A 25,409-nucleotide genomic window follows, 5' to 3' on the forward strand; every position below is an offset into this window, starting at 1 on the left:
GTGCTAAAATGAAATTTAGCAAAACAAACCAGAACTAGTTTACTAGATAAGCACCTATAAAATAACTGGAGAGAGTTCTCCTTACAATGAAATGAGCTAACATAGAAGCCTAATGAAAATAGTCTCACAAATTTTCACTTCGGCACCTTGAGAAAAGGCTTAGAAACCGCACCCCCAACCCGCCTTGTTTAGCTAGGCACATATTAAAATAAGTTCTTGATAATAAATTCACATTTTTGGGGATTCAGCAATGTAGTTCTCTCAAAATCTATGCTTCCTAATGGTTTCTGATATTTTGTTTCAAGAGTTAAATATAAATGGCAACAACAAACTACTTAAAATGTGGTAATGCATACTTACAGTACTCCTGTGTCATTCCACGCTCTTCTTTCTCACCAGTTGCTATGATTTTGTTACTTTCTCAAATTAACTGTTTTCATAACTGAAGTCTTTCTGTTGTTTTCTTGTTTTCTTTTTTTTTTTCAATTAAATAAATTACATCATAACAATTTAGAGAAAATTCAGTGGAATGGCAACTGTTGTTCACATTCCTAGCAAGAACTTGTTTAGAATGTTTTGTTTTCTAGTTGCTGATATTTTACACCTACATTATTTTTGCAGATACTGTAAGTTCAACATTACTATACTCCTACTTGAGCACGGTCCTAATGATATGGTATCTAAGCAAGTATGTTACACTGAAGCATGCATGCAATATGCTAGGACTTCACATGCAGTGGCTGTTAGGATTCATAGAAACCTTATCTAAGTTTGCAGTATGTGTTACATATAGATTTCTGCCAAAATCAAACACTGGTATGTGAAATACTCCAGTATTAAGCTAAAAGTGCTTTCTCCTTCCTTAAAAAATAGAAGCTTACATTATCCGTAGTGTCTTTTTGACTTTGTAGGTAGAAGTATAACTGATATAAGCATGCTTAATGATGTAGCATTCCTCTAGAAAGCTGTACTTCTGAGTCACTTCATACTACATTTCTGATTAAATACCAAGAAGGACAAATTCAACAGGAATGTAAGACAAAAGATTCCAGAGTGTGTGAAAATACCACCAGATCTTGTCTATGAAATAAAAATGACTTACCAAAAATCTTGGGCTTGGCATTTCTTTGTTTGTTTGCTATAGTTTTTACCATATCTTTCTTAGTCAACAACAATACCAACAAGCTATAAGCTGTATGAGCAGATGTTAAGAACATGGGACATGGTTTATACTTACCATCATCGATGACAGCCTGCCACTGGTGCACGTGCTTCTGATACGAAGATCTGACACTGAAAGCCTGGCACTGCCAGTCCCTGAAGGCAGGGACACCAGCAGGACAAGAAGGATTTTTGCATACTCTATACTGCATCATGGGACCGTGACACTCTCCTTCAAGGCCTGAACTAGAAAAGATGGCATAAATATTATGCTTTATTGTTTTGTCAAACGTACAGCACAGTTTACTTAGGCTATACATAAATTCAATTTAAATAGCAGATTATTTGTTGACGTGTAACATTAACAAATCCCCCAGAAAAAATCAAAGTCACAGAACAAAGCACGTCTGCCTTCTGTTTGTACTGGTTACATTACATATAAAGAGTCGTGGGTGCTATACCATAATTTACACTTCGCCCCAAAGAAGCACTAGGACTAGTAGGAGCGTTCAGTAAGGAGAATATCAACTGCAGTTTTCATGTAGTTCAGGTGATTTTTCTCTAGCTGAACTGAGCCAAAAGTGCCACTGAAAGGAACTAACACCTGCAGATTTTCTACCAAGAAAATCTCGGTTACAAGTGTGGTGTTGTGAAGTTCAGACAATATGCTTTGTTTCTTTTTGGTCACTCCAGTTGTGCTTCCATGTCCTAATGAACAAATGCAAAAGACAAGTGAACTGAAGAAACTTGAGCTAATTATTTGGAACCTTGCCTGGAAAAATGAATGAATGAAAGTGAAATTAAGACATCCCTAAATTCTAGAAATAGCTTTTAGGCATACAGCTGGAAGTGGTGTTTAGATGGCAGGAAATATGAAAGCAATTTGCATATCTAAGGCTTCTGTTAAACTACCATGCTTTTGTATAGCCATATCCAAGTTTTCCTCACATTTCTTTATGCAAACTTCTCTTTTTTAATCCCTCTGTCTTTCCTGTCATCATTTTTTGCCCCAAACCTGTTATATTGTCTTTCATCTTTCTTCATTTCCCCCTTTTGTTCTATTATTTTCTGGAATCATCTACCCTACCCTGCCCTGCCCTGCCCTGGTTTGCCCTATCGTACCCTACTCTACTCTGTTCTAGTCTAGTCTTCTCTACACTTGTCTTCATTACTCAGCTCTACTCTGTTCCCACTTCTCTGCCTATTTATTCTTTTTCTCTTGGTGTATGAATGACCCACAAAAGAGAGAAATAGTACTGAGTAATTAAGACGAAAGCATCTTTTAGCTGACATATGGTGAAACAGACTCCATTCAAGTCAATGGTAAAACTCCCTTTATCCCCAGTGGCACAAGGTTTTCATTTTCACAAGATACTGAATCTAAATATTGTTTCCAGATATTCTATCTAAATGTCTGTGAAACTGGTAGAAAGATCTCTTTGTAAAAGTTGCAACTCCTTGTCTCTCCAAATGAGATGGAGGTCAATTTTCTCCAGCAAAAAATTGAAGGACTAGAATTACACACTGACGCTCTGCAAGTCAAAAATCATGAATTTAATCTTCCGTTTCTTCTTCAGGTGAAGCTTAAAAAGAAAGCTGTATTCTCCCATTAATATTATCTAAGCTTTTGACAGAAGCAGAAAAGAGGAAAAATAGTGTTAGCATGTAATAAAAAACTTGAAATACCTATTCTCCTAAGTGTTTTTCAGTATTCATAAAAATGAATTGCTTACTTACAGGAGGAACTATATCTTAATGGGTTTCTGTACTCATAAGATTTAAATTCTGTTCAGAAATTCTGATGAACAGCAATGGAAACCTGAACTTGTTTTTACCCAGGGCATTTGCGTTGTCGACTGCTGATTCCAGTGTTGCAAGTACGGCTACAAGTGCTCCATGCGCTCCACTCCCCCTCCATATGCTCCGCAAAAGAGGTCCGATTGACACACTCTCCAGCCTTACACCACTAGGTGAAAATTGAGCTCTTAGGTAAATAAATCAAGACATATGCAAAACAATTCACTGCTCCACAAGCACACAGGAAGCACAACAAAAACATTTTGTTCAATACAGTTTTCATATGTGTCAGATATATTTTTTCCTATTGTTCCTCATTGCTTTTTTTTCTAAAATACAACAACCAGAGACCTTTCTCTGGTGCAGTGACCAAGAAGCAGGTGCAACTCTTGTCCACAAGCTTGGGCACAAGTTCATTCCCAATAAAGGATGCCTCCTGTAACAGCCTGCTGGAAATGGTCCCCAGACCATGCTGGCCCCTTCTTTTGAGCCTGGGCAGTGCCTAGGAAAGTGCTTTTGGGTCCAGCCCAAACCCAATGCAGGGATCATCCTCCAGATGAACTGTATGGATGATCATAGCACAGTGTTCAGGGCTGTTCTCAGGACTTGTTTGGTCCACTACTACAGTTTCCACGTAACTAGCAGGAACTGCATTGTCACTGATTATCCCGTGATGATTTCAATAGAAGGATATATTACAGGTAATAGTGAAAATGAGATTTTATTCACAACTTGTATTCAAAGAGAGAATGGAAGCCTCAATAATCTAGCGTTGAGAAAGTCAAGAGAACTTCTGGTATTTACTTAAATAATAATAATCACCTCAAAAACCTTGTATGCAAATATTGTTTCCCAGGACAACTGCAATTTCTCAATCAAAAACTATCTAATCACTATTGTTACGCTCTGTAACCTATGTCCATATCTGGTATAAATCATTGTAACTCAGCAGAAACTAGTATTTTATCAACTTATACCAGCTGAATATCTGGCCCATGTATTATGAAATTTTAGCAATTGCAAAGTAAGAAGGCTACAAGTAAACAGTGAACACTTAATGTCAATAACATTAGTAATTCAATTCATTTCTCTTTGCACTCTGAATTACTGGTGAATTACTGTTATCAATGCATGAAGTTCATGAAGAATTCTCATATTTTGAGGAAAACAAAACATGTCACTAATGCAGTCGATAAAGGCTTTTGTCACTTTTATAATACACTTCTGTTACTTGCAGTGTCTATGCAAAATCCTTGTCTGGTGATCTTAAACTTCACTTGCAGTTTCAAACTGCTCTTCATTGATCAATTGTTCTTAACTTTCTCTCTTAAATCATGGCATTACAATGATGGCATAATTATATCACCTTTGAAACGTCTTCACATAGGATGGCCCCATCATTATATTGGATTTACAGTCAGAAACTACAGATTTTGTAACGGTCTTGGATGTCTCAGATCAAAAATGCTCATATTTATTTAAAGATATTCCTTCAGATATATAGGCAAAATGTATTTTTCGCTAGAGATAGCATCTGCCTTATGTAGACTCTGAGGGATGCTTGACTTAAAAAACAACCAAGTTGGACGGGCTGTGCAAATGACATTTCCATCACTTCCTAAGATCCTAAGAGGAGCACAAGACAACAATACTCCATCCCTATAATATAAGTAAAACAAAACAAAGCCAGTGATTTGTGTAATCTGAAGGTCATCTTGGATAGATAATAAAGTAAACAACAGGAATAATCCCTTCTAATCCTCTGAGATATTTCAGTGATGTCTGCTTAGTATTTGTCTGCTAGACATAACAATATATCTCTGTAGCCTGGGACAATGCTCATTGAGCCGTTCTAATTAGAATCGGTACTTTGTCTTACCTGTACTAATTATTTACTCCCCACTAGCTAAGCTCTACAATAAAGAGAACAGTGTTACCTTCCTCACTGGACTTTCGCAGGACCCATGGCACTAACATATCATAAATGGTCCCACAAGTATAATGTTAGAATGAGTCCTCTGCAATGAGTTACTATTATTAGCTTTGCAAGTCAGACATTAATACATAAAACACACACTAATTTTGGGTGCCCAGTTCACAATGGCAACGGTTTCACAATTAAAAATTCTGGGTAGTCTTAATAAGAGGTTCTTCTTTCCTATTCCATACCATGGACATACCAGTCTCAACGTAAAGAATGCAACATTGAACAAAAGGCATGTCCCTGACTTTGCAGGTATTGACTTAAGACAGAATATTGACTACACACATTTATCAGAATCAAAAGATCACAGCAAATGTCATTAGAGATATGAAAATGAATAAAACCTGTCTTTCCTTTAGCATGTAAAATGATATTATCTGAACATTTTATCTTACTCAGTTGATTGATTTGTTTACTTTTTTATGGAGGATGATGACAGTCCTGGTGAATGTAAGATGATTCAAAGAGCAAATCACTCCCGTGGGAGACTGCTGTCAGCACAATATCATGAAAATCCCAAGATATATGCAGCTCCTCCTCTCTTATCTATTTGAGGTTATTTATCTTCATTTACAGTTATATACAGAGATGAAGAGGTTATTCAAACAGGAAAGCTCCTGAGGGACATTTAATGCAAGTCTGACTTCAGGCAACCATTTAATTTGTCTTTGATGACATACTTTTAATGACATTTATCACTCTTTTACATGCACTCACACTATAAATATTTCTTTACAAAGCTTATCCTGAAAAGTTTTATGAAAAATCTCTATTGATTCCTTTGATGAGACTATTTCTAAATCTTCAATCATAGCTGAGAACTTTGTAACTTTGAAAGCTTATGTTTCTGTTTAAAGTACACAGAGCAACAATGGCATTCCATTCATAAATAGGGTACAAAACCAGAATGAATCTGAAATAAAACAGTGTAAGCATTAAAACACCTATGGCTTTGGCTAAATCTTTTTTTAAATTCAGTGTTTTTAGGGAAATGTACTCTTTTATCAAATCTATATTATATTATAAGATATAATACATTAAACTATATATGTATGATTTTTATGATAATTGAGGTAAGCAGGAACTTTAAACAAGTGCAAAGACCTATTCAGCTTGTTTCCTTAACTGTTAGGTGTTCAGTATAATTTATATTGCTTTTCTACCAGCAACATACTTTTCCAGTGTCACAGTCTGTTCCGTCCATTGGTGGATCCAGTTTAGTTTTGCATTCCTTCTCACCTTCCACCTTACACCATAACCCGGTGCAAATGACATGCTGAAAACCAAACACACAGGTAAGCTCAAAATCTATCTTATGCAAAATTATTTTCTGCATGCAACTCTCTAATGTTGTCATAAGGTTACCAGTTTGATGGTACTGAAGCATGTTTAAAGACAGGTTAAACATGCACAAAACCCAAAGTGGGCAGATTCTGCTTAGACTTCCACTAATCATGAACACATGGAACAAGTCAAGCTGCTGTGTTGATGGTGGGGGGAAAAACCCTCTAAGCCTAAACCTAGGGGTCACAGTCTTTGCGTATGGCAGATCTCACAAAGCACATATGAACAACTTTGCCCCATGATGTGAAGCAACCACTGCACAGATACACTCCCCCAGAGACTGGAAGAGGTGTGAGCACACTGGGAATTATTTTTAAAATTATTTCATATTTTTTCTCCTTTTATTTAGTTCTCATTCGTTTTACATAAAAGGGAGAAAAATAACATTGTCACTAGTAACAAAACCCAAGGTTTTAAAGTAAGTCCATTTCTATATACAAGGACTAATGTGTCTTTGTGCAGCTACATAGAACTATGTTCGCAGGAGTTTTGTAAAAATGTGTTTGTAAGAAAATTTGAGGCTTCTCTAGGACTTCGAAATCCCCCTTGTTCACACCATCCCAATGACTGCTGCTATCTTATGCTTTCCAATGATTCATAATTCCTCTAGAATTCATTCATTTCTCTAGAAATATCTCAAGAAAGTAATCAAACCTGATATCCACAAAGAAGACACAAAGTAAACTGACAAATCAGGATGAAATAGTTTTGCTGGGAAGCTGAATAGAAAGGGAGATGAGAGGGGTACTAGTCAGTAGTGAATTCTAGAGATGGAAAGAAAAGCTACTTATTCTGTCCCTAGCAAGCATCAGAACAAAATAGTTTTACCTTCTTGAAAAGAAAGTACAGCCTTGAAGTATGGTGGCTCACATTTCCCTGGCAGCTCTCCCTATTTTCCTCTAAAAAGTCCTCCTTCTCCCATGGTTTTAAGTCATTACTTCATTTTCCTTGCTGTCTTGTTCCCCCCTTACCTGTAAACTGGGTGGAAGTGAACAGAGGGCATGTGGGGCTCAATTGTGGGCTGAATGTTATTGCATGTGCAGACTGACTCCCCCAAAATATGTACAGTACTCCCAAAGAGGGGCAAGAAGGATCAGGAGAGGGGGATGGGTTGCAGGGAGGAGAAAACACAGGCTGTTTTTTTGAAACCAGCATTGCCAGAAGATGTGCTTTTTCTGACTGAAATGATTTGTTACATTGGTAGACCCAGTAAGGGTCTTTGTGCCTTTTACACTATGCACGAAAAAGGTGTGATAAATCTTATGCTACCTTGAAAAAAGTCTTACAGCACAGGAAACATAATTCAACCAAAGATTGTGTCTGAACCAAGGAACAGGACAGTTCCAGCGGGAGTCTTGCATGTAAAAATGTCTGTAAAATCAGCTTTTAAAAAAAGTCAAAGATTGTAGAGGTCTGAAGCACTGCACAGAAACTAGAGACAGGATGGCAGCAGTTTGACTCACTCCTGACTCATCCTATAACAGTTTTGTGCTGAAGCTGAACTAACAAGACACCAGTTAGCCTATGCATGTACTAAAATATAGCTACAAAAGTCCTATCCTGTTCCTGGATAATTTTAACAAGCATTTTTCTTATATCAAACTGTAATTTCTGTTCTTGTTCAAGAGAGAAAGAGAATTTTTTGTTGTTGTTGTTTGAAACACGCACTTTAAGATGTAACTTCAGAGCTGAGAACTAAACACCAAGAAGCCTTCTAGGCCAGTTCTGGAAGACAATGTAGATGAGACAGAGTATCATATGTTCGTGACAAAGTGCTTCCACACCAACTATGAAATGACAGACTATACTGTTGGAAACACTCCAGAAAAATATATGCTGGTTTAATGTTCCTAATTCACATAGGTTTTTTTAATACCCCTAGATCTTCATTTGTCAATGACTACAGTTGAATGAAAGCCATCCAGGTTTTCAAAAAATAAATTGAAATTTTCCTTTATGTCATCACATTTAAAGTATGTTATCCTGTTTTTTTTTTCTAAACATTTTGATCTTGTGCTCAATTTCAGTTGCATATAACTGCGGAATGGCTGACAACAAACCATGTTCCTTAAAAAGGAACAACAAACTATAATTCCTTACAAATCCAGAAACAATTCTTCTTAGGGAAGAATGAAAGAAGGAAGACTTGAAGTCAGATCTACAAGGATTTGGGTATCTGACACACAGATGCACTTGACCTGTGTAAAGAAATCAAGTAAATTAAATCAAGATGCTTGACTTAATAATGTCCTTTGTATACATCTGCAAGCTTCTGCAAATACTTGTATACTACCTCCTTATGAACCATGAACCTAACTTCCCCAGCTAGAAACATCTTTGAGCCTTAAGCAAACTGTATTCTAAAAACACTCACTTCTCTTCACCAATTTTTAAAATAAGCATTCAATATTACTATAACATTTCATCCTAGACTTTGAGATTCCCCAAACCCAAGAAAATGGAGATATGGAATTGCTAAAATTGGAGGATGATTTGTAAGTTTTTTTCTGGGCTATTTCAGTCAAACCACAAATAGACTCTAGTTACTCTTCAGATTGTACTTCTGCTGCAGAAGTAAGAGAAATAGAGATTACTGTTACCATTCAACTTCTGACATTTGGGGATTTCTGCATGTGGCTGGGAAAAAAACATGATGCACAACTTGTTTTTGTCATTAACAACCTGCAGTGCTGCAGATCAGGACTTATTTGAAAACTAACAGAAACCTGGAGGCCACTGTCAATATTGCAGGCACTCCAAAATCAGAGCACAAACTTCTAAACCAGAAATTTATTCCTCTGGGGAGAAAGTTTCATTCAGTCAAAATCAAGATAGCTAAGTTAACACTCACAGAGGTTTACTAGTTATCTATCAACAGCCATTACAGTTTTTTAGACTAGCCAAGGGAAGTAAGAGTTATTGGAGATCATAAACTTAGACTTGTGATATCACACTATTCACAATCTGTAAAATATTTCGTTGTGTGTACACCGGAAAACAAAATATTGCAAGGCACACACAAAGGATTTTTTTCTGAAAGAATGTGTTAATCATGAGGTTTTAACAGCAAAAGCCTGCAAAATACAACATGAAAGTCACAATGTACTACAGAAATAGAGGAGGTAATTCCAGCTTTTAGGGTGGTTTTTTGAATGAAAAGAGTGAGGCAGGTCTGTGTGCATCAGAGGGATGCATTTCCAGTCACATAACCATCTGGAAAGAAGGTCCAGCTGAGAGGAAAGAACAGAGACAAAAAGAGCACTTCCGAACTGCATTTCAGCAAAGTCAAGATTGTTTAATGTGTGGTGGTGGAGACGAGGACAGATATTTCACCAGAGCTATAATATTTCCACAACTTTCGTTCTTTTCATTGTGATCTTTCCCTGAAATGCCTTAAAAATCACCACGAAATATAATCAGTTCCTACTTCTTTGCAAAGATCACAGCTGTGTTATGACAAGAATTGTTTTAGTGGAACTGACTAGATAGCATTCGCATCCTGGACTTTAATCTTAAAAGCCAACATTTAATAGTTCAACAATTATATTAAATTGTCAAGTTCTACAATCACATTTAATCATCAAGAACTACTTCTAGGCCATGATCTCACTATCTGTTATGTGAAACAATGTTAGGGTCTAATTGATTCTTGTGTGAGACATCATGGGCATAAAAGCAAACTTGGCTCCCTTACAAGATAAGCATGGCGACATGGTATAAATCTTGTACTCTGAGATCCCCTCACACTTTATTCAGGCTCTATAAATTTTGCTTAGGGTATGAAAAAAAGTCTTTGAAATAAAGATGAAAAGGAAAAAATAAAGTCTGGACACCATTCATGAAAGCGAGTGGGAGCGGCTCACTTAGGAAAATACAGGAGTAGGCCCTCAATGGTCCCTTCAGTCCTTTGCTTTAGCCATTAAATTATAAAGAGGAATTCCTGATAGCAAGGGAAAATCACTGGCATCTGCAGTGTTTCTCAGAGACTGCCATGTAATGTGATTGTAAATTACCCTAAAGTGCTGCTCAGTAGTAACATTTGTAGAAAATTACATCTCAGCAGAAATGCATTATTGATTGTGCTTCTGGTATTTGTAGATTATTTTTAGATCATTAAGAAAATTATTTTCCATCATTACTCAATTGTTTTCTTAGTTGAATAGCTGTTATGTACGAAACATACTTGCTTAACGTAAAAGACTGCATGGAAGTCTGGTCATCAAATTATCTTCCAGTCACAAAAATGTAACTCTGACATAGTTCATAATTTGTCTTTTACATAGTTACACTGAAGTGCATGAACTGTTCAGCAAGTAGAATGTATCCAAGAAATCCTGAGCTATAAATTGTTGAATTTACTGAAGTTTAAATGAACCTTCAAGGAGTGTGTTTCTCTCTCATTTCCTGGCTTGTGAACAACTGTAACCACTGTAAACTGCCAGTTATTGGCAGAGTAGAAGACAGTATACAGAAATAAAAGAATGTAGTTTGGATTTCATGGAAAATTCAGTGGTTGCCAATGTATAATAAAATAATTATTTTAATAAATTAATACTGTAACTAATGAAATACTGTATTCAATTTAGAAAAGTCTTCTAAATATTGACTTCTCTAATGGCAGCCACAATAATCTGCACAATCCACACAGTGAACTTTGAATCACCTTCATAATATGTAAAATTTGTAGGTTAAATTCAACATATTTGTATTTACATTTAACATCCTTGTACTTCAGAGGGAAATGATAAAATTAGCTACGGACTAACAGTACTTCACAGTTGGGACAATGTTGCTGTTGCACAGTCCATGTACTAGAACTCATGAAGGATTTCTGGAAAGTTTATATAGCTTGGTTTTAGCCCAACTTAAATGGCAACATTTTTTTCTCTCTTCATTCATAGGAGAAACATAAGTAAGAGCAGGATGGCTTTCTTATTCTTTGGGCTGTGCTCTGTCCATTGCTCTGAGTTTCCTCTTCACTGTAGAAATCTTATTTAATTGGACTAGGATATTGTAAACTTCCCTAATAGAAGAGCTAAATTTAAGACCCACAGCAGGGAACAAAAGCAGGAGATCTGAATAAAGTGCCTAAGCTTACTGCAACTAGTTCTTCAGGTCTACAGTCTGAGGAACAAATTTCTTGGGTTTTTTTTGTTGGGAGGCAAGGTGGGAGTGTAAATTTTGCTTCCAAAGAAAAGAACGCACAGGAAAACAAACAAGGTGACTTTACAAAGGTTGGCAGTGGAGCTTTGGAGAACTTCTCCCTCAGTGCCCTCATCAGATTTTCACAATTCTGTCCTTAGTGTCTTTTATTCATTTTAATGTAATTTCTGATAGGTCCAAAGCTCTTAAAAGATGCATTACAATAATTTTTTGGTTCAGTATCTGCTTACATGGTTTCTGGTTCAGGGTTACCAGTTTTGCAGAGGATTTTGGTGAAACTGCAGAAGGTTCGTCCCCTTGCTCTCTTCTCAGAAACTGTTACCAAGTTCTCTTTTTATTACTGTTAAGACCATAAGGTTACCAAGCAACAGACTTGGTTTATGAAGAAAATCAAAAATTAAATTGCAGTTCATCAGAAAAAAAGAATAGTTGAAAAGACCACTGGCCTTTTGTATTGATTGCATCATTAGTAAGTTCTTTCTTCAAAGCAAAACCGCATCTCTTTGGATTAAAGTTACAATGGTATCTTAATACTAATATTGAATAGAAATTTTCCTAAATTAACCATTTTAATATGAAGTAATGATCCCATAAGTGGGAAAAAAAGAAGGATGGCAAGTCATTTAGATGAAATACAAAATGCCAGAAGAGGAGAAAATGATTGAAGATGATTAGAAATGGACATTTAGGTACCAGCACCCAGGGCCCAGGTCCTCTGTGCAAACAGTTGAACACTACCAGGGTAGCATTAACTGAATTTAACTTCCTAACATTTCTAAAATAATAAGGAAAGCCAAAGAAACCTTGGAGTCAGGACCCCGAGAGAAGAATATTCACTGCATCTGTGAATGAAATGCAACAGGCAAGGGACCACTTGGCTATCTGAATTTAAATGCCTGAATTAGAACTAAATACAAGGGTATTAAAGGAGGGGAAGTGCCTGGAGAAATGAAAAGCATATAAAGGTATTACACAACAGCAAGTCTCCAGGTTTGACTATCTCTTCAATTACTTTTGAAATTCTTTTACCTGGTAAAGAAGACCTGGAAGAAATAGTGGACTAATGGTGTATCATTTTCTTGTTCAAAATAGGTTTCTGGAGAATGGGAAACTAAAATCACGTCTTTTAATTGAAAACGAAGTATTAAAAAACAAGAAACAGATTGCAATTCATGAAAAAGCACTTGGAAGCAATTAAGAACATTCGTAGAATCGTTACATTGAGTTCTACTGCTTATCTCTCAGAGTGAAAATGTTTTCAATAAGACAGCTATAACCATTAACCTACAGCTCCTTTTTTTTTCAGCTCTGCCACTCTCAGCATGTGGTACTTATACATGTATTGCAATGTTTCCTTTGAGAATCTTTAGGATAAAGATTACTCTCACTGAAACTCTAAAGAAAGAGTACTATGTTCAAGTTGAAAAGATGAAGAGAACTGAAGAATTAAAGGAGTAAGGAATGGTGCTTTCATATTAAAAACTCATAACATTTCCAGGCTATCCGTCTGCTCCAACTCTGATGAAATTTTATTTCACAGCTCCTCCTAGCTCCTGCTCTATCAACCTATACTCCATGCTCTTTATGTATTAGAAATATCATCTACCCGTCTTGTCTTGGTTACCTTCTCAAGTGCATCCAACATGTTTAGCGCCTGTCCTGTTGATGTTAAAGAAGGATGATTTTTCTCAATTAAAACCATTCTTAAAATGCTTCTTCAATCAGATGTCTACTAGTATTAGGCCATAAAATTACAAAGACCTCTTCAATTTTGTTAATCTGTGTTTTCAAGGTTAATATATAGTGACACTGTTTCACTCAATGGCATGAAGCAATCTCAGCAAACTGACTTAAGTACTGGAACTCCTAGTGCCATGGCACTGCACAGCTCTGCCTGGACTCACAGGGGACTGCTGGGAGGCAGGGTATATTCAGTGGTACAGGGAGCCCAGCTAACACCATTATTCTCCATCAGAGCATGTATGGGCACAGCACTCTACTGAAGGTCAGATATGGAGGTTCAATACCCAAAACATAATGCAATGGAACCTACATGTGAAATCTGGCCCCAGTGGAATAAATTGCAAATATTCCATTCACTGCAACGAGGTGACTTCACGCTATGATATTTTCTATTTTTAAAGTACAAGGAACATATCAGTGGTATGATATGATACTACATGATTCAGGAAGTTTGGAGATCCAAAGCAAGCCTTACAACATAAACATATGAAAATGTTCATATTAACTTCAGAAAGCAAAGTGTAAACTTCTTGTTTCAAAGGTGCTATGTTCTCCTTCTCTCAAACACATGCACAAAAATATCTCTCACAGATAAAAGAGTTGGTAGGTATATTTTCTGAAGATACACCCCTCCTTACCTGCATTTCTTGGCAAAAGGAAGCGGTTGGTCCAAAAAGAATCTGACACTGTTCATCTGCAGTGTATGTCATTCCTGGGAGCTTGGAGGGAATAATCACAGAATTGAGGCTCTGAGGATTCGTCTGTAGCAGACAGTTACTGGCCTTTGACCTGGCAATATGCAGAGATTCATATGCTGAGCAATGCTAAAGAGTCTGATTGTCATGGTGACTTAAACATGCATTTGACATTAGAAAAACATGGTGTCTTAAGATTTTTTTATTTGTCAGCATTGGGCTGTCATTCAGAGAAATTACTCCATGTAAATTAATATGGCTTACTTGATATAAGTTAATGGTGTGTTCTGATGTTGCACATTTGCAGAAAGACAATATAATTTATTAGCTATAATAGGAATTTCAGGAAAGTGCTGGACAATATTTTAGTGTAAAATTTACTTAACTGATTAAGGTTTGGAAAGAGATTTAAAGAATCATAAAAAAGTAGGCAATTTATAACGCATAGGCAGTTGTGTAGCTTAGATTTCACATCCAGCAGGACCTCAAATCAATCACGTCAGATATATACACATTTAAAAATACATACATTTCTGAGCTGGTAGCCACAAATTTAACTTTTCTCAAAAACTGAAGAAAAAATATTTAAAAATACTTAAACCTGTTAAAGCACCAAGTCATGGGTTTGAATTCCATCTAGATTCAGTATAAATGTGTCAGACTGACACATCTAACTTACTTACACTAACTGTTCCAGTGTCATAAAGCAGACCTTTTGAAGACTGCTTAACTGTTGCAAGTAAATTCCCAACAGATATATTTACAAACTTAATAAAGGAACAGAGCTTTAGGGAACAGACCCTATTTAAGAGATACAGAGCAAAACAAAATGTTTTAATTTGATTTCTAGGTATAATATTCTGTACTATATATCTTGTAGTAAATTTCTATTTTAAAAATTAACATAATGTAATCATACTGCATGGTTTGATATCGAATGGCACAACATAGATCAGAGAATCTACATAAAGTTCATAGGTCATTCACTGTCCAACTTTATTCAATACATAGTATATTAATATATTTTAAACATATTTACATATATTAATATATATTTAAAGATATGTAAGTATAATCATATACATTAACATATAAAAATATAAAAATACAAGTAATTGCTGAAAACATATTTTAATGTCCATCAAATATTATATAGTTCATGATGATTTAAATTATTTTTATGGATTATGCAAACACAAATCTCCCACAGAAATGGTAAAAAGTATGAAAAAAATGTTATTTCAGGATATTTATTGCAACTATTTGCAAATGACATACAGTAAAAGTTCTTTTTGTTTAATGATATACCTGAGAAATCTTTCCAGATCTTCCCTGCTGCACCGAGACCATGAAACATCCCCAAGATTCTGTCCTTTAATCCACTCGCCGGACATGATATGGAGACCATCTGCACAGGATGGGTGGTCATTGTCGTGGTTTATCCCCATGCTGAGTTTTGAAATTATTAAAAATAAACCAAAGCACAACAAAATAACAAGTTGTTTTCAAATTGTTTGTAAGTTAAAACTCTTGCAAGACACTATGAAAAGCTCTTGTATAAAACATTTAAGAAATCTCTTTTGATTTTTTTCCATGATAACTTTTACAGAAGTTCATGGAACTGTGCGTGGAGAACATTGTCCTGAAATTCTATACTGAAAGGTGAAAGTAAAGCCTCATTCATTTGATGAGAAATTACATTCTAATCAGCTGTTGAACACATACTTTGGACAACTTTTTGAATGTTCAGAACTGCACAACTACTGCAGGTTGTACTTCTCTTGCTAATAGGCAACAAAAATACTGGAAACTTACTTTTTTATATCAGTGAATCATTTGATATTTTGGCAGGGATTCTGTCTTAATTATATATGGAACTTGTTTGCTGAAATTTTATAGACTAATAAAATGTTTACTAGTTTAATGTATAATCATTGTGTCTAAAGAAAAATCACCTAAATGTGTTTTCAATGTCTACTGTTAGCAATAACACTGATGAAGCAATTACGTGGATTTTTATTTTAAAGACTCAGCATCCATCTGCATCCCAGTGAGTTCTCACATAGGGCACTGCAATGAAAAATTCTACAAAAAATCTGCTTGAAGCTACTGCTTTAAGTGAGGTGAAGACCCACTGTCACTCTCATTCACAACCAGTAAACACAGAGAAAGAAGATAGACTTAAATAAAAAGTTCTCAAAATTAGCTAAGTGGATCCATGCTTGACTGGCTTTAAGAGACATAAATTAAATACTCTCAGCTGTTCTTCAAGATTTGTAAATGAGCACGGGACTACTCTCCAGAGCACTGGATTCAAAGTGGTGCTGGAATTTTGCATCCCTAGTCTGCCCTGCAGAAAAGCAAAACTTTAGAGTGAATAAAGCTTTATACCTTGTATTGATTCCTTCAGCCAAAGAGCAGTCAAATCGCTTAGAGACTGCAGATGGGAGAAGTTTGCCGCTTCTGTAGGAAAACTAGAGTACATCATACTTCTCCATATTTCACTACACTGCAGTGCCAATGGGCAGAAAAGGCCAGCTACCCATTACTGAAAACACCAGATCACTTTTCTTCTCCACTCTATCCCCAAACCCCCTCATGACTACATCAAATATTATATTGTTTTGCAAGCTGCATTACCTTGTGTTTACTAATGAAATGAATTTAAATGCTATGTAGGGCTTTATGTTGCCTATCAGAGTGCTCAGTATCTTAGAGTGATGTGCACACCCCACAATTTGGAGCACTGGAACAGCTGCCTCTGCATGAATCAGATAATTTTGTTAGTTGTAAACAGTGTAACCAAGGTAAACAAATCTGTCTGATCTCATCTTAGCTTCTGTCTTTTCCTGAACTGCCTGAATGAGACAAAACAACTACATGGAAGTGCCTTTGCACTTTCCTTACATTCTTCTTGCATGCTTCACATGTAGAATTTGAGATGTCCTTATCTCCAGAGTTATAAGAACTATGGAAGAAGACACAGAAAATCTAATGACGCTTTACTTTGCTGACTGCACAAGAAATAGATTTTGCTTACAGCTCTTCAGGTTATATACTTCCTTACTGCAAAAGTGCTCATTTATCAGTATCATATATACACTATGACTTGAAATAAAGCATTTATAACATACAAGTACACGAAATCTTGTTGATACAATTTATTACAGAATTGATGGCTCCCATTTATGCAGAGTGGGAATTAACATATTTATATGTTATTTAAAACATTTTTTAAAATAAAAATTTAAAAAAGTTAAAACATAATTTCTGATTACTATTATGTCCCATCCACTCTGAAAAGCAATTCTTGAAGTCAGACTTCATCACAAACTAGTCTGTAAAATCACCCAGAAAAATGTGTGCTGAGCTGAACCAAGATCTTTGCTGTTTCAAAAAACAATTCCACTAAAAAAATTTTTTCAAAAAACGTTTCAAATTCAAATTTCAAAAAAATGTTTCAAAAAACAATTCCACTAGCCACCATTACATACAAACAAACGTGTAACCTTTTTTTCTAATCTACTACCACAGATGCATTCTGTATAGTCTATCAGTACATGAATTCTGAGGACAACATTGTCTTTTAAGGTAAGCAGTGGTAAAAACTGTTGTACTTATAATAACTATGTATATCAGCAACATTAAGCACTAATAAAAAAATCTAATTCGAACTATCTTCCCATATTTCAGCTGTTATACTTTTGTAACACTTATCCTATTCTGCTTTGACATTCAAATGTAGTTCTAAGTATCTGCTCTAATCCAATAGGATTCATTCCTCAGTATGCTTCCACCTCCAAATGAAGTACAATTAACAAAATATCTAGCAAGTAGTGAAGACCAGTATCAAAGCCTTTGACTATCAGAATGAATAGCTACTTCAAAAGGGAAGTACAGGTCATTATGTTAACATGAACTAATTAAATTGCAAGACAATATGTGAGAAGTATGCTAAAGTAGCAACAGAATCTGCTTTTAAACATTCTCAGAAATCTTTTCTTCAATATGTACTGTTGATCTCTTCTCTAATACCGTAATGACGTCATACTTTTATCTGACCTACTATCAATTACAAGACCACATAAAAGTAGATATGCAGTAGTACTGACTTCTGATTTCTTTCACCACATCACATTATGTGTGTGGTGAAAGAAAGAAGCTGAACAGTCATTGCTATCTTCCTATCCAGCAAGAGAGTAAGTAATGTAAGCATGTATATCTACTTCATTAACAATCAAGGATATAACAATATTCAATGCTTACACTGGTGGTCATGGTATTTTATAGCCTTCCTTGTTGTACTCTCTACATGAAAGAGACAACTACATCCTTTCACTAAAACAAAGGCACCGCAGAAACTGTGGCTGTGTAAGGTGCTGTTCTGTGCTCTTCTTACAGAATTTATTATGCTAGCATTGGGCATATTGCCCTCTCTGTTGATAAGCTCCTCTGTCCCACAGCCGTGATCGTTCACCCTCATGTGAGCGTAAAGCAACACTGTGTGTTTGTGGCAGGAAGACAAGTGAGTCTGGGGTAAGAGGATAACTTTACAACAGTCTGATAAAACATAATTAACAAAGAAGATGATGCTGTACTTTAAGAAGTAGTACATCACATCTATCTGGAAATAAATCAAATTCTCTTTTAAGAACAGAAGCGGGTTTTTTTCACTGATACATAAAAATGCCCTAGCCATTCTGGTTAAAGACTATAAATGACAGATATAATACGAAAGTAGGAAGCTTCCTATGTAATGCATTCCCTAACTAAAATATTAGCAATATTTCAACTCACACTATGCAACTAAACTATATTTTAATAATCTCAGTTTAAAAGTATTTTGACAAAGAGCCTTGGTCAAATAAACTCCACTAACATTATACATGGTTGTCAAGTCAACTGAAAAAATATTTTTATCTAATAAAACCTCTAAAACTTGTTTAAAAAACGCAGCCAGATTTTTTTTGTGATATCATGCAGAAAGTTGGAACAATCTCTGCTAAATGTTGAAGACGACCCCTGTTGATATTTAATGTGCAGTAGGAATAGTACAAAGAAAAACCCTTAATTTCTCTGTGCTTAGAAGTCAGAATTAACAACTCAGGCCACCGAAAGCAGGAGACAAATATTAGTTCAATTTTTCAGTTAAAAAGTAATTCTTTTACAATTCACTACTGCTGCAATTATACGCATACAGCTGGATTCAAGATAGATGAAAGCATCTCTTCTGCCACCAAGGGAGTAAGTTATATTCTTGCAGGCACATAATGCATGCCAGTGTCAACCCACATACTGAAAAAGTACCAAACACCACATTTTGATTTGATTTGATTTGATTGTAGCTAACTATTAAGAAATAAAAGCTCTTCTAAGTCTCAACTCTTGCAGTCATTATGCTCTATTAAATAAGTTAAGTAAGGCTATGCACACACCTTCTGGAAAGCATTAGGTCTGCATTGTAAATTGTTATTTTATATTTCTTCACACTATAGGACTCCAACATTCTCCTACATGTGCTACATTATGGCATCATGAATTTGCTCAGTGACCCCACACTCTTCCAGGTGGAAAGCTTTTTATTATTTATTCATTATTTTCATTGTGCTTTGCAAAAGGCAGATGATGACCTGGTTATCACCATCCCATTCCACTTAAATGCATGGTAGTGCAGCTGAACAAGAATGATGCTATTAAACTAGAAACAGGCAATGCAGGCACAAAGACTGAGTAGTATCAAAAACCTAGTATAGGATCAATTAATTGGGTGAGTTCAGATAGATGTGGAGAATTACTTCAGGTCTATCTGTAAATAAAAAAAAAAGCTAGAATTAAAAAATTAAAGAGAACTACTACTGTTCAGAGTTTTACAGTCCCTAACAGTGAGAAAGGTTAGGAAATAGAAGATGGATTAGGAAAACCACAAAAGCAAGTACCCAAGGAACCAGGGGTAGGTTGTTGAATATTCAGTATAATAAATAGAATCCCAAAGCATAAAGGTTAACAGTTCAGCCAAAGAGATACAAGCAGCAGAGGAATGGTGAGTGTAAACTGCACATCCAGGATAACAGTACCAGTTTAAGATCATGACAGAACGAAAATTACTGGAAAAACTTCCACTTTGTGAAGGAGATAGTAAATCTCTGAATGCTGCTGTGAGTTTATACCTGTGATGTGTGATGGGATCAGGGTGCCATCTGACTTCTTTCAAAATTCATATTTTTATAAATGATCACTACATAACATTTGTAAATTTACTTCAATTGTTATCGCATAGATTTTTTCCACTCTAGCAAATAAATCACAAACATATAATGGTTTGTATTACTTTAAAAAATAAAAATAAGAATTCATTAAAAATCATTATTAATTACAAAGTGGTATTCTCCCTATTATTTCAATTGTTTTCATTTTTGTCATCACTACATGCAATACTATGTTAGAATGATCAAAACTTTTTCAACTATGGACTTGGAAATGACAAGGTTTAAAAGCTTATATGGCATTTAATAGTACAATGATTGTCCAACAATTTTTCTAATCTGAAATTTTGCATATCACAGTATCACAAACATGTATTCGATAAGTGAAAATAACATTACTCATTTGACTATCACAGACAGGGAGATGGAAGCTGCACTACTTTGTTAGTACTTCTATTGCACTTATTCAACAAAAGAAGTTTTATCACGCTATCTTTATAGAGAAAATTATATAAACAAACAGACTAGTAGCAGGGTTCTATAAGCTGGTTTATAGAATTAATGCAAAAACCCTGCATTACTACATGTTGTTTGGGGGTTTTTTTGAAATCCCAGTTAGTGAAATAATAAGTCTTGTATGACTTTTTTATGTGTTTTAAAACATGAGGGCTTCACAGATCATTGCATAAATGGGATAAGACACATGGTTCTACTTGTAAATTAATTATTTAGCCTAAACTGAATTGAAAGGCAAGTAACCCAGCTACAGAAAAACTATGGTAAAAGGCAGAAGATGATTTCTTTTGGAAAAACTTTGTCTTCAAAGGAAAAATCCACTGGACAAGGAAACCTCAATCTTCCTGTTAATAATTCAAATATAAAAAAGAAAAAATCAAAAGGAATATGTTTACACAATGAATATTTCTCTTTTGTGAATCATTGCTTGTTCTCTAGGATGTTGGCAACTCAAAATACATTTTCAATCTTAAAACAGTTGGATAAAAAATACAACATATATATTAATATACAGATATGAACATACACTGCATGCTACTGTCCAGCTGAGTTTGTAACTTCTGCTAAACAGCTGCTTTCTTTTCTACCACTCCAACGCTTCTACCACCATGCTTCAAGAAGCTGGATCTAGACATAGCATCATGTCATGGTCCTTTGACTTAAGTATATAAATAATTTAAAGCTTTGATGTGACACATGTATTTAGCATCACAATATGAAGATACATATCACCTCTTGCTGAAATTTTTTACAGAATGTATATAATACAGGAAAAGTATTCACTTCTGGCAAATATGATACCCATGCCACATCCTGTAAAGTGCTGTATTTCAAGATAAACAATTATGTCTATGGTTTTTTTAATCTTATGCCAAGGAAAAACATTGATGTATAACATTTCTTCAAATTGAAGAAAATATATAATCAGGAAAAAGACTTTGAGCTATCATCTGTTCAGTGAATAGACAAAAAAAAATTAAGTTTCCTTACTAACAATAACCATTGACACTATTATGATCTTTTGCCAACTTTTCACAGCTATTTTAAATATATCAGACTATCAATTAAGCCTAGGCATCCTGTAAGCTGTTGTTCAGTTACTAACTGTTCAGTTTACAAATGCTATTCTAAGAAAAATTAACAATAAATGCACCCTGGAACATTATAGTCTGGCAGAAATGGAAGCCTTGATATCTTGCTAGAGGAAGAGTTGACTAATCTTCTAAATTTCAAGTACAAAATTACCGTATCTTTTTAACTTACTAAAATGCTGATGCAGTACTACTTCACTGTCTCAGTGCTTCATTCCTTCCTCAGCTGTTTCTTTCTTCAGCTATCTAGCTACCAGCAAAAGACTAGTGAGGCTTGATTTCTGCTAGGCATTGTTGCAATGTGTTTGCATAAAATAAGATCTTTCTGGGACCTTGGTCTGTTCTTAGAATTGGACTAAGCAAAACTATTTTTTTTTTCTGGTTTTAAACCACCATATAAATTTTGAGAGTAAGAGTAAACGGAAATGCAAAGTACATAATAAACTGCATCTTCTTCTGTCATCTGTAATTGCAAGTGTATTTTGTTGGACAATTTCCAGACCACTAGTAAGTTTGGTATGATACACCCATCTGCCCAATAAGATCCGAGGCTGATTTAAATCAGCATAATTTCATGACTGTGGAACACAGATGCCTACTTTGATATGCATGCAGGAAAACCAGAGACGATTTTTAAAGAACTTACCTACTAAAGCATGAAAACTGAATGACAGAATCTAAGCTGATCTCAAGGACCTTGTGACTGCTTTTTTGGGACAATGCTATTTTTTGCCATTAATTTCTATTTACTATCATTGGAGGGGTATTAAATGTCCTGCTTGTATGGTTGAACATCTAACAGATACTTTGAACTTCATTAAAATAAGTTTAAAAAAAAAGAAGAGAGAAAGAGGTTTAAAAAAAAGGCTTTAAAAATCAGTCAGTGCACTGTGGGTTTTTTGTTGCAATAGTTTTGAACAGTTACCTCATGGATTCTTTTCCTAATCTAACAGAGAAAAAAGGCAGCATTTGCGATGAAACTACTGAGGTGACTCTCGCATAAATCATGTTTGAAATAAAGAATATGTAACGCTGAAATGCAATACAAAGTGAAAACCCCCTATTACCTTTTATCAAAACAATAAGTAACAAAGAAAAGGGAAAGCATTGTATCTTTCTTGTTAAGAGTACATTTAATAAAAGTAGTTTCTTATTAAACAAGTATTATGCTTTTCAGATAAAATTTCCTGTAAAGTGAACATTTTTGAACAAACAGGACAGAAAATGTTACCACAGATAGTAAAACTATACCAAAAATAATATAAAAATATGTCCACATTTTATGCAGCTATCCACAAACTGCAGACAAGTATAGCTATTTCTCTGTAAATGTGTCAATGATACAAATACATATATGGGAAAGATAATTTCTTACAGTCTGTTGTGCATGTATTTTTAAAAGCATATCAAAGCTCAATTTTGCAAACTGCAGCTGTGCTTTTCAAATTGTATTGCTCAAAGTTAGGTTCCTATGTCTACACTTAAGTTGACAGTCAACAATAACTTTATTTTGAACAAAAAACTCAGTAATGGTGAAAATCAGTCAAAACAGTTAAAACTCAACATCTCTGACAGTCAGGCTGCTTCTGTATCCAACTACCTGAATCTATGGATATTTCTATACCTAGAGATAGATTAATATCTGTATCTACGTATCAAAACTTAGACTGAGAAACCCAGCTTTGGACCTTTGGCCAAAAAGGACAGAAAAATTAAGGAAAGAAGCACTGGGGGGAAATGACAGAGTCTGCGTAGCTGGGAGAAGGACAAAACAACAGGCACTTCCCCTGCACCTTCTATCCACCGCCCCTGTAGCCCATGGAATCAGGGATTTATGGGAGAGAGAAGGAAGCAAGTAGAATATTTGGGGACAGGCTACCAGCATGGACCCTAGTGACACAACAGTTCTGCAGCAGCTTCTTTCTTACTCAGCAGTCACTGCCATGGGGACACCTGACGTAGTAAGACCCCAAGAAAACCTGAAACAGTATGCTGGGAAGCAAGAGCTCTGAGAGAAAGGGACCCCAGAGTGATATTATGGCCATTACTGAATAAAGGCTTAGCTTAATTATCAGTAAATGGAGTAACTATCCAAACATGTCAGCTAAATATACCCCTGGTTAAATAACCTACAGTTCTCAAACATCTTTTAAGTCAGTAATTTATCAACAAATCAGGAGTTGGCTAAATATATGACATCATGGTATCTCTCTTATGCACATCTAGTTTAAGGGAAATGCTATGCACAGCATATAAAAGACATGTATATTTTGAGATTCGTCTATACTTCCTAGAAATTCATTCACTTACTGTTTATGCTTACAGCTACGAAGAGATTTTCTCACATTTTAAAATTCCAGTGCTTGGAATGACAGGGCTCCAAAATTTTGCTGGCCTGTCTCCTTCATGCTAGTACACAGATTATACAAACAATGACAAAAAACATCCCAAATTTTAAGAGGATGTATTTGAATTAGAAGGCATATGTCTTTCTGTATAGGAATTACACATAGAAACAGAGAAATAGTTTCAGGTAATTCAGGTAGTTTCAGCAGTGTGATTCACATCATGGATTGTTCATCTAAATTCTGTTTTCAGGAATGAAGTGTATTCTGTTAATAGAGATACTGACACTGACAGTCCTAATATAGATACGTTTCCTTGTTTGGAGAAACAAAAGAAAGCTATGCTTATCATGAGTTAGTAGGAATTACAAACTCTGCCTTTGTAGTCCCAGAAAAGGGGAAGGCACATGGAAGGGGAGGGACTCTTTCATCATTCATAAGAAATGTTGCTGTCACTGACTAAGTAGACAGAGAGTTTTCTTCTATTTTTTTCCAAATGAATCCCCACAACCCTCTCATGGTGAAGCTAAACTTTGAGGAAGTTGCTGGACTAACAGGTAGGAGAATCAAAATTCTTGGTATACACCACAGATAGGTATTTCGGAAAGACAAAAACAGTACTACTATCCTGTAAAACCTCTCCATGCTTCTTTCTCAAGATAGAAAAGTCACTAAAATGTAAACAGCGGGTAATCTGTATGCATATCCACCCAGGTATCAAGTAAGGCTCCATTCTTTCTCTCACAGCTGAATGATAAGGGATCAAAATAAATGTTAAAATGAATACTTTGATTTAGCATTTGAGTCAAAATGCCACGTGTCAAATGCCTTAATTTAGTAATCCTTACTAATACGAATCCTACTGTGCACAGTTTCATCAGTGGAAGTGACCACTACTGCTCCTGAAGTTTCTCACTATACTTGTGATTAGATGATAAATATTTGAGATGTAAGGAGGTCTTCTGTCAAACCTAATTAATACCTTTGCTTTCCATGTGCTAATCTTGTTCCTTGTTAAACACAAATTAAATTGTAAAATTCTACTTAAACCTTAAAAATACCAAGACAGCTCTTTTTTTCAGCTACTTTAATGAGATTCCCCATTCCACATTAGTAACTCATTCACAAAGATTGGTTGACAGTTGCTTTTATTAATCCTGTTGATTTTATTGTGTTCTGTTAATCATATTTTGGACTGTGGTAAAAAAAATGCATGGAATAACTCACACTCCATTAGCATTTCCTACTCTCCCATTTAAAATTCTCTTCAAGTTCCACTGGATTTCATACAATTGTTTAATATTGTCACAAAAAAATATATGTTGTTTGCTTTTGAGTTATTAAGTAGGTGCTTGAAAAATTCCACA

General features: G+C 35.3%; 1 protein-coding gene across 1 annotated transcript in view; it reads right to left on the reverse strand.

The window, feature by feature from the left end:
* Nucleotides 1-25,409, reverse strand: part of ADAMTS19 (ADAM metallopeptidase with thrombospondin type 1 motif 19) — a 149,916-nt gene that overhangs the window by 43,289 nt on the left and 81,218 nt on the right. Inside the window, exons 9-13 of the mRNA XM_069776630.1 lie at nt 15,196-15,336; nt 13,831-13,981; nt 6,117-6,218; nt 2,997-3,127; nt 1,238-1,407 (exon numbers count right to left, since the gene is read on the reverse strand). Of these exons, the coding sequence (XP_069632731.1) occupies nt 1,238-1,407; nt 2,997-3,127; nt 6,117-6,218; nt 13,831-13,981; nt 15,196-15,336 (695 nt within the window). The remainder of the gene's footprint in view (nt 1-1,237; nt 1,408-2,996; nt 3,128-6,116; nt 6,219-13,830; nt 13,982-15,195; nt 15,337-25,409) is intronic.

This window comes from Haliaeetus albicilla, chromosome Z (assembly GCF_947461875.1).
Source record: "Haliaeetus albicilla chromosome Z, bHalAlb1.1, whole genome shotgun sequence".
NCBI lineage: Eukaryota > Metazoa > Chordata > Aves > Accipitriformes > Accipitridae > Haliaeetus > Haliaeetus albicilla.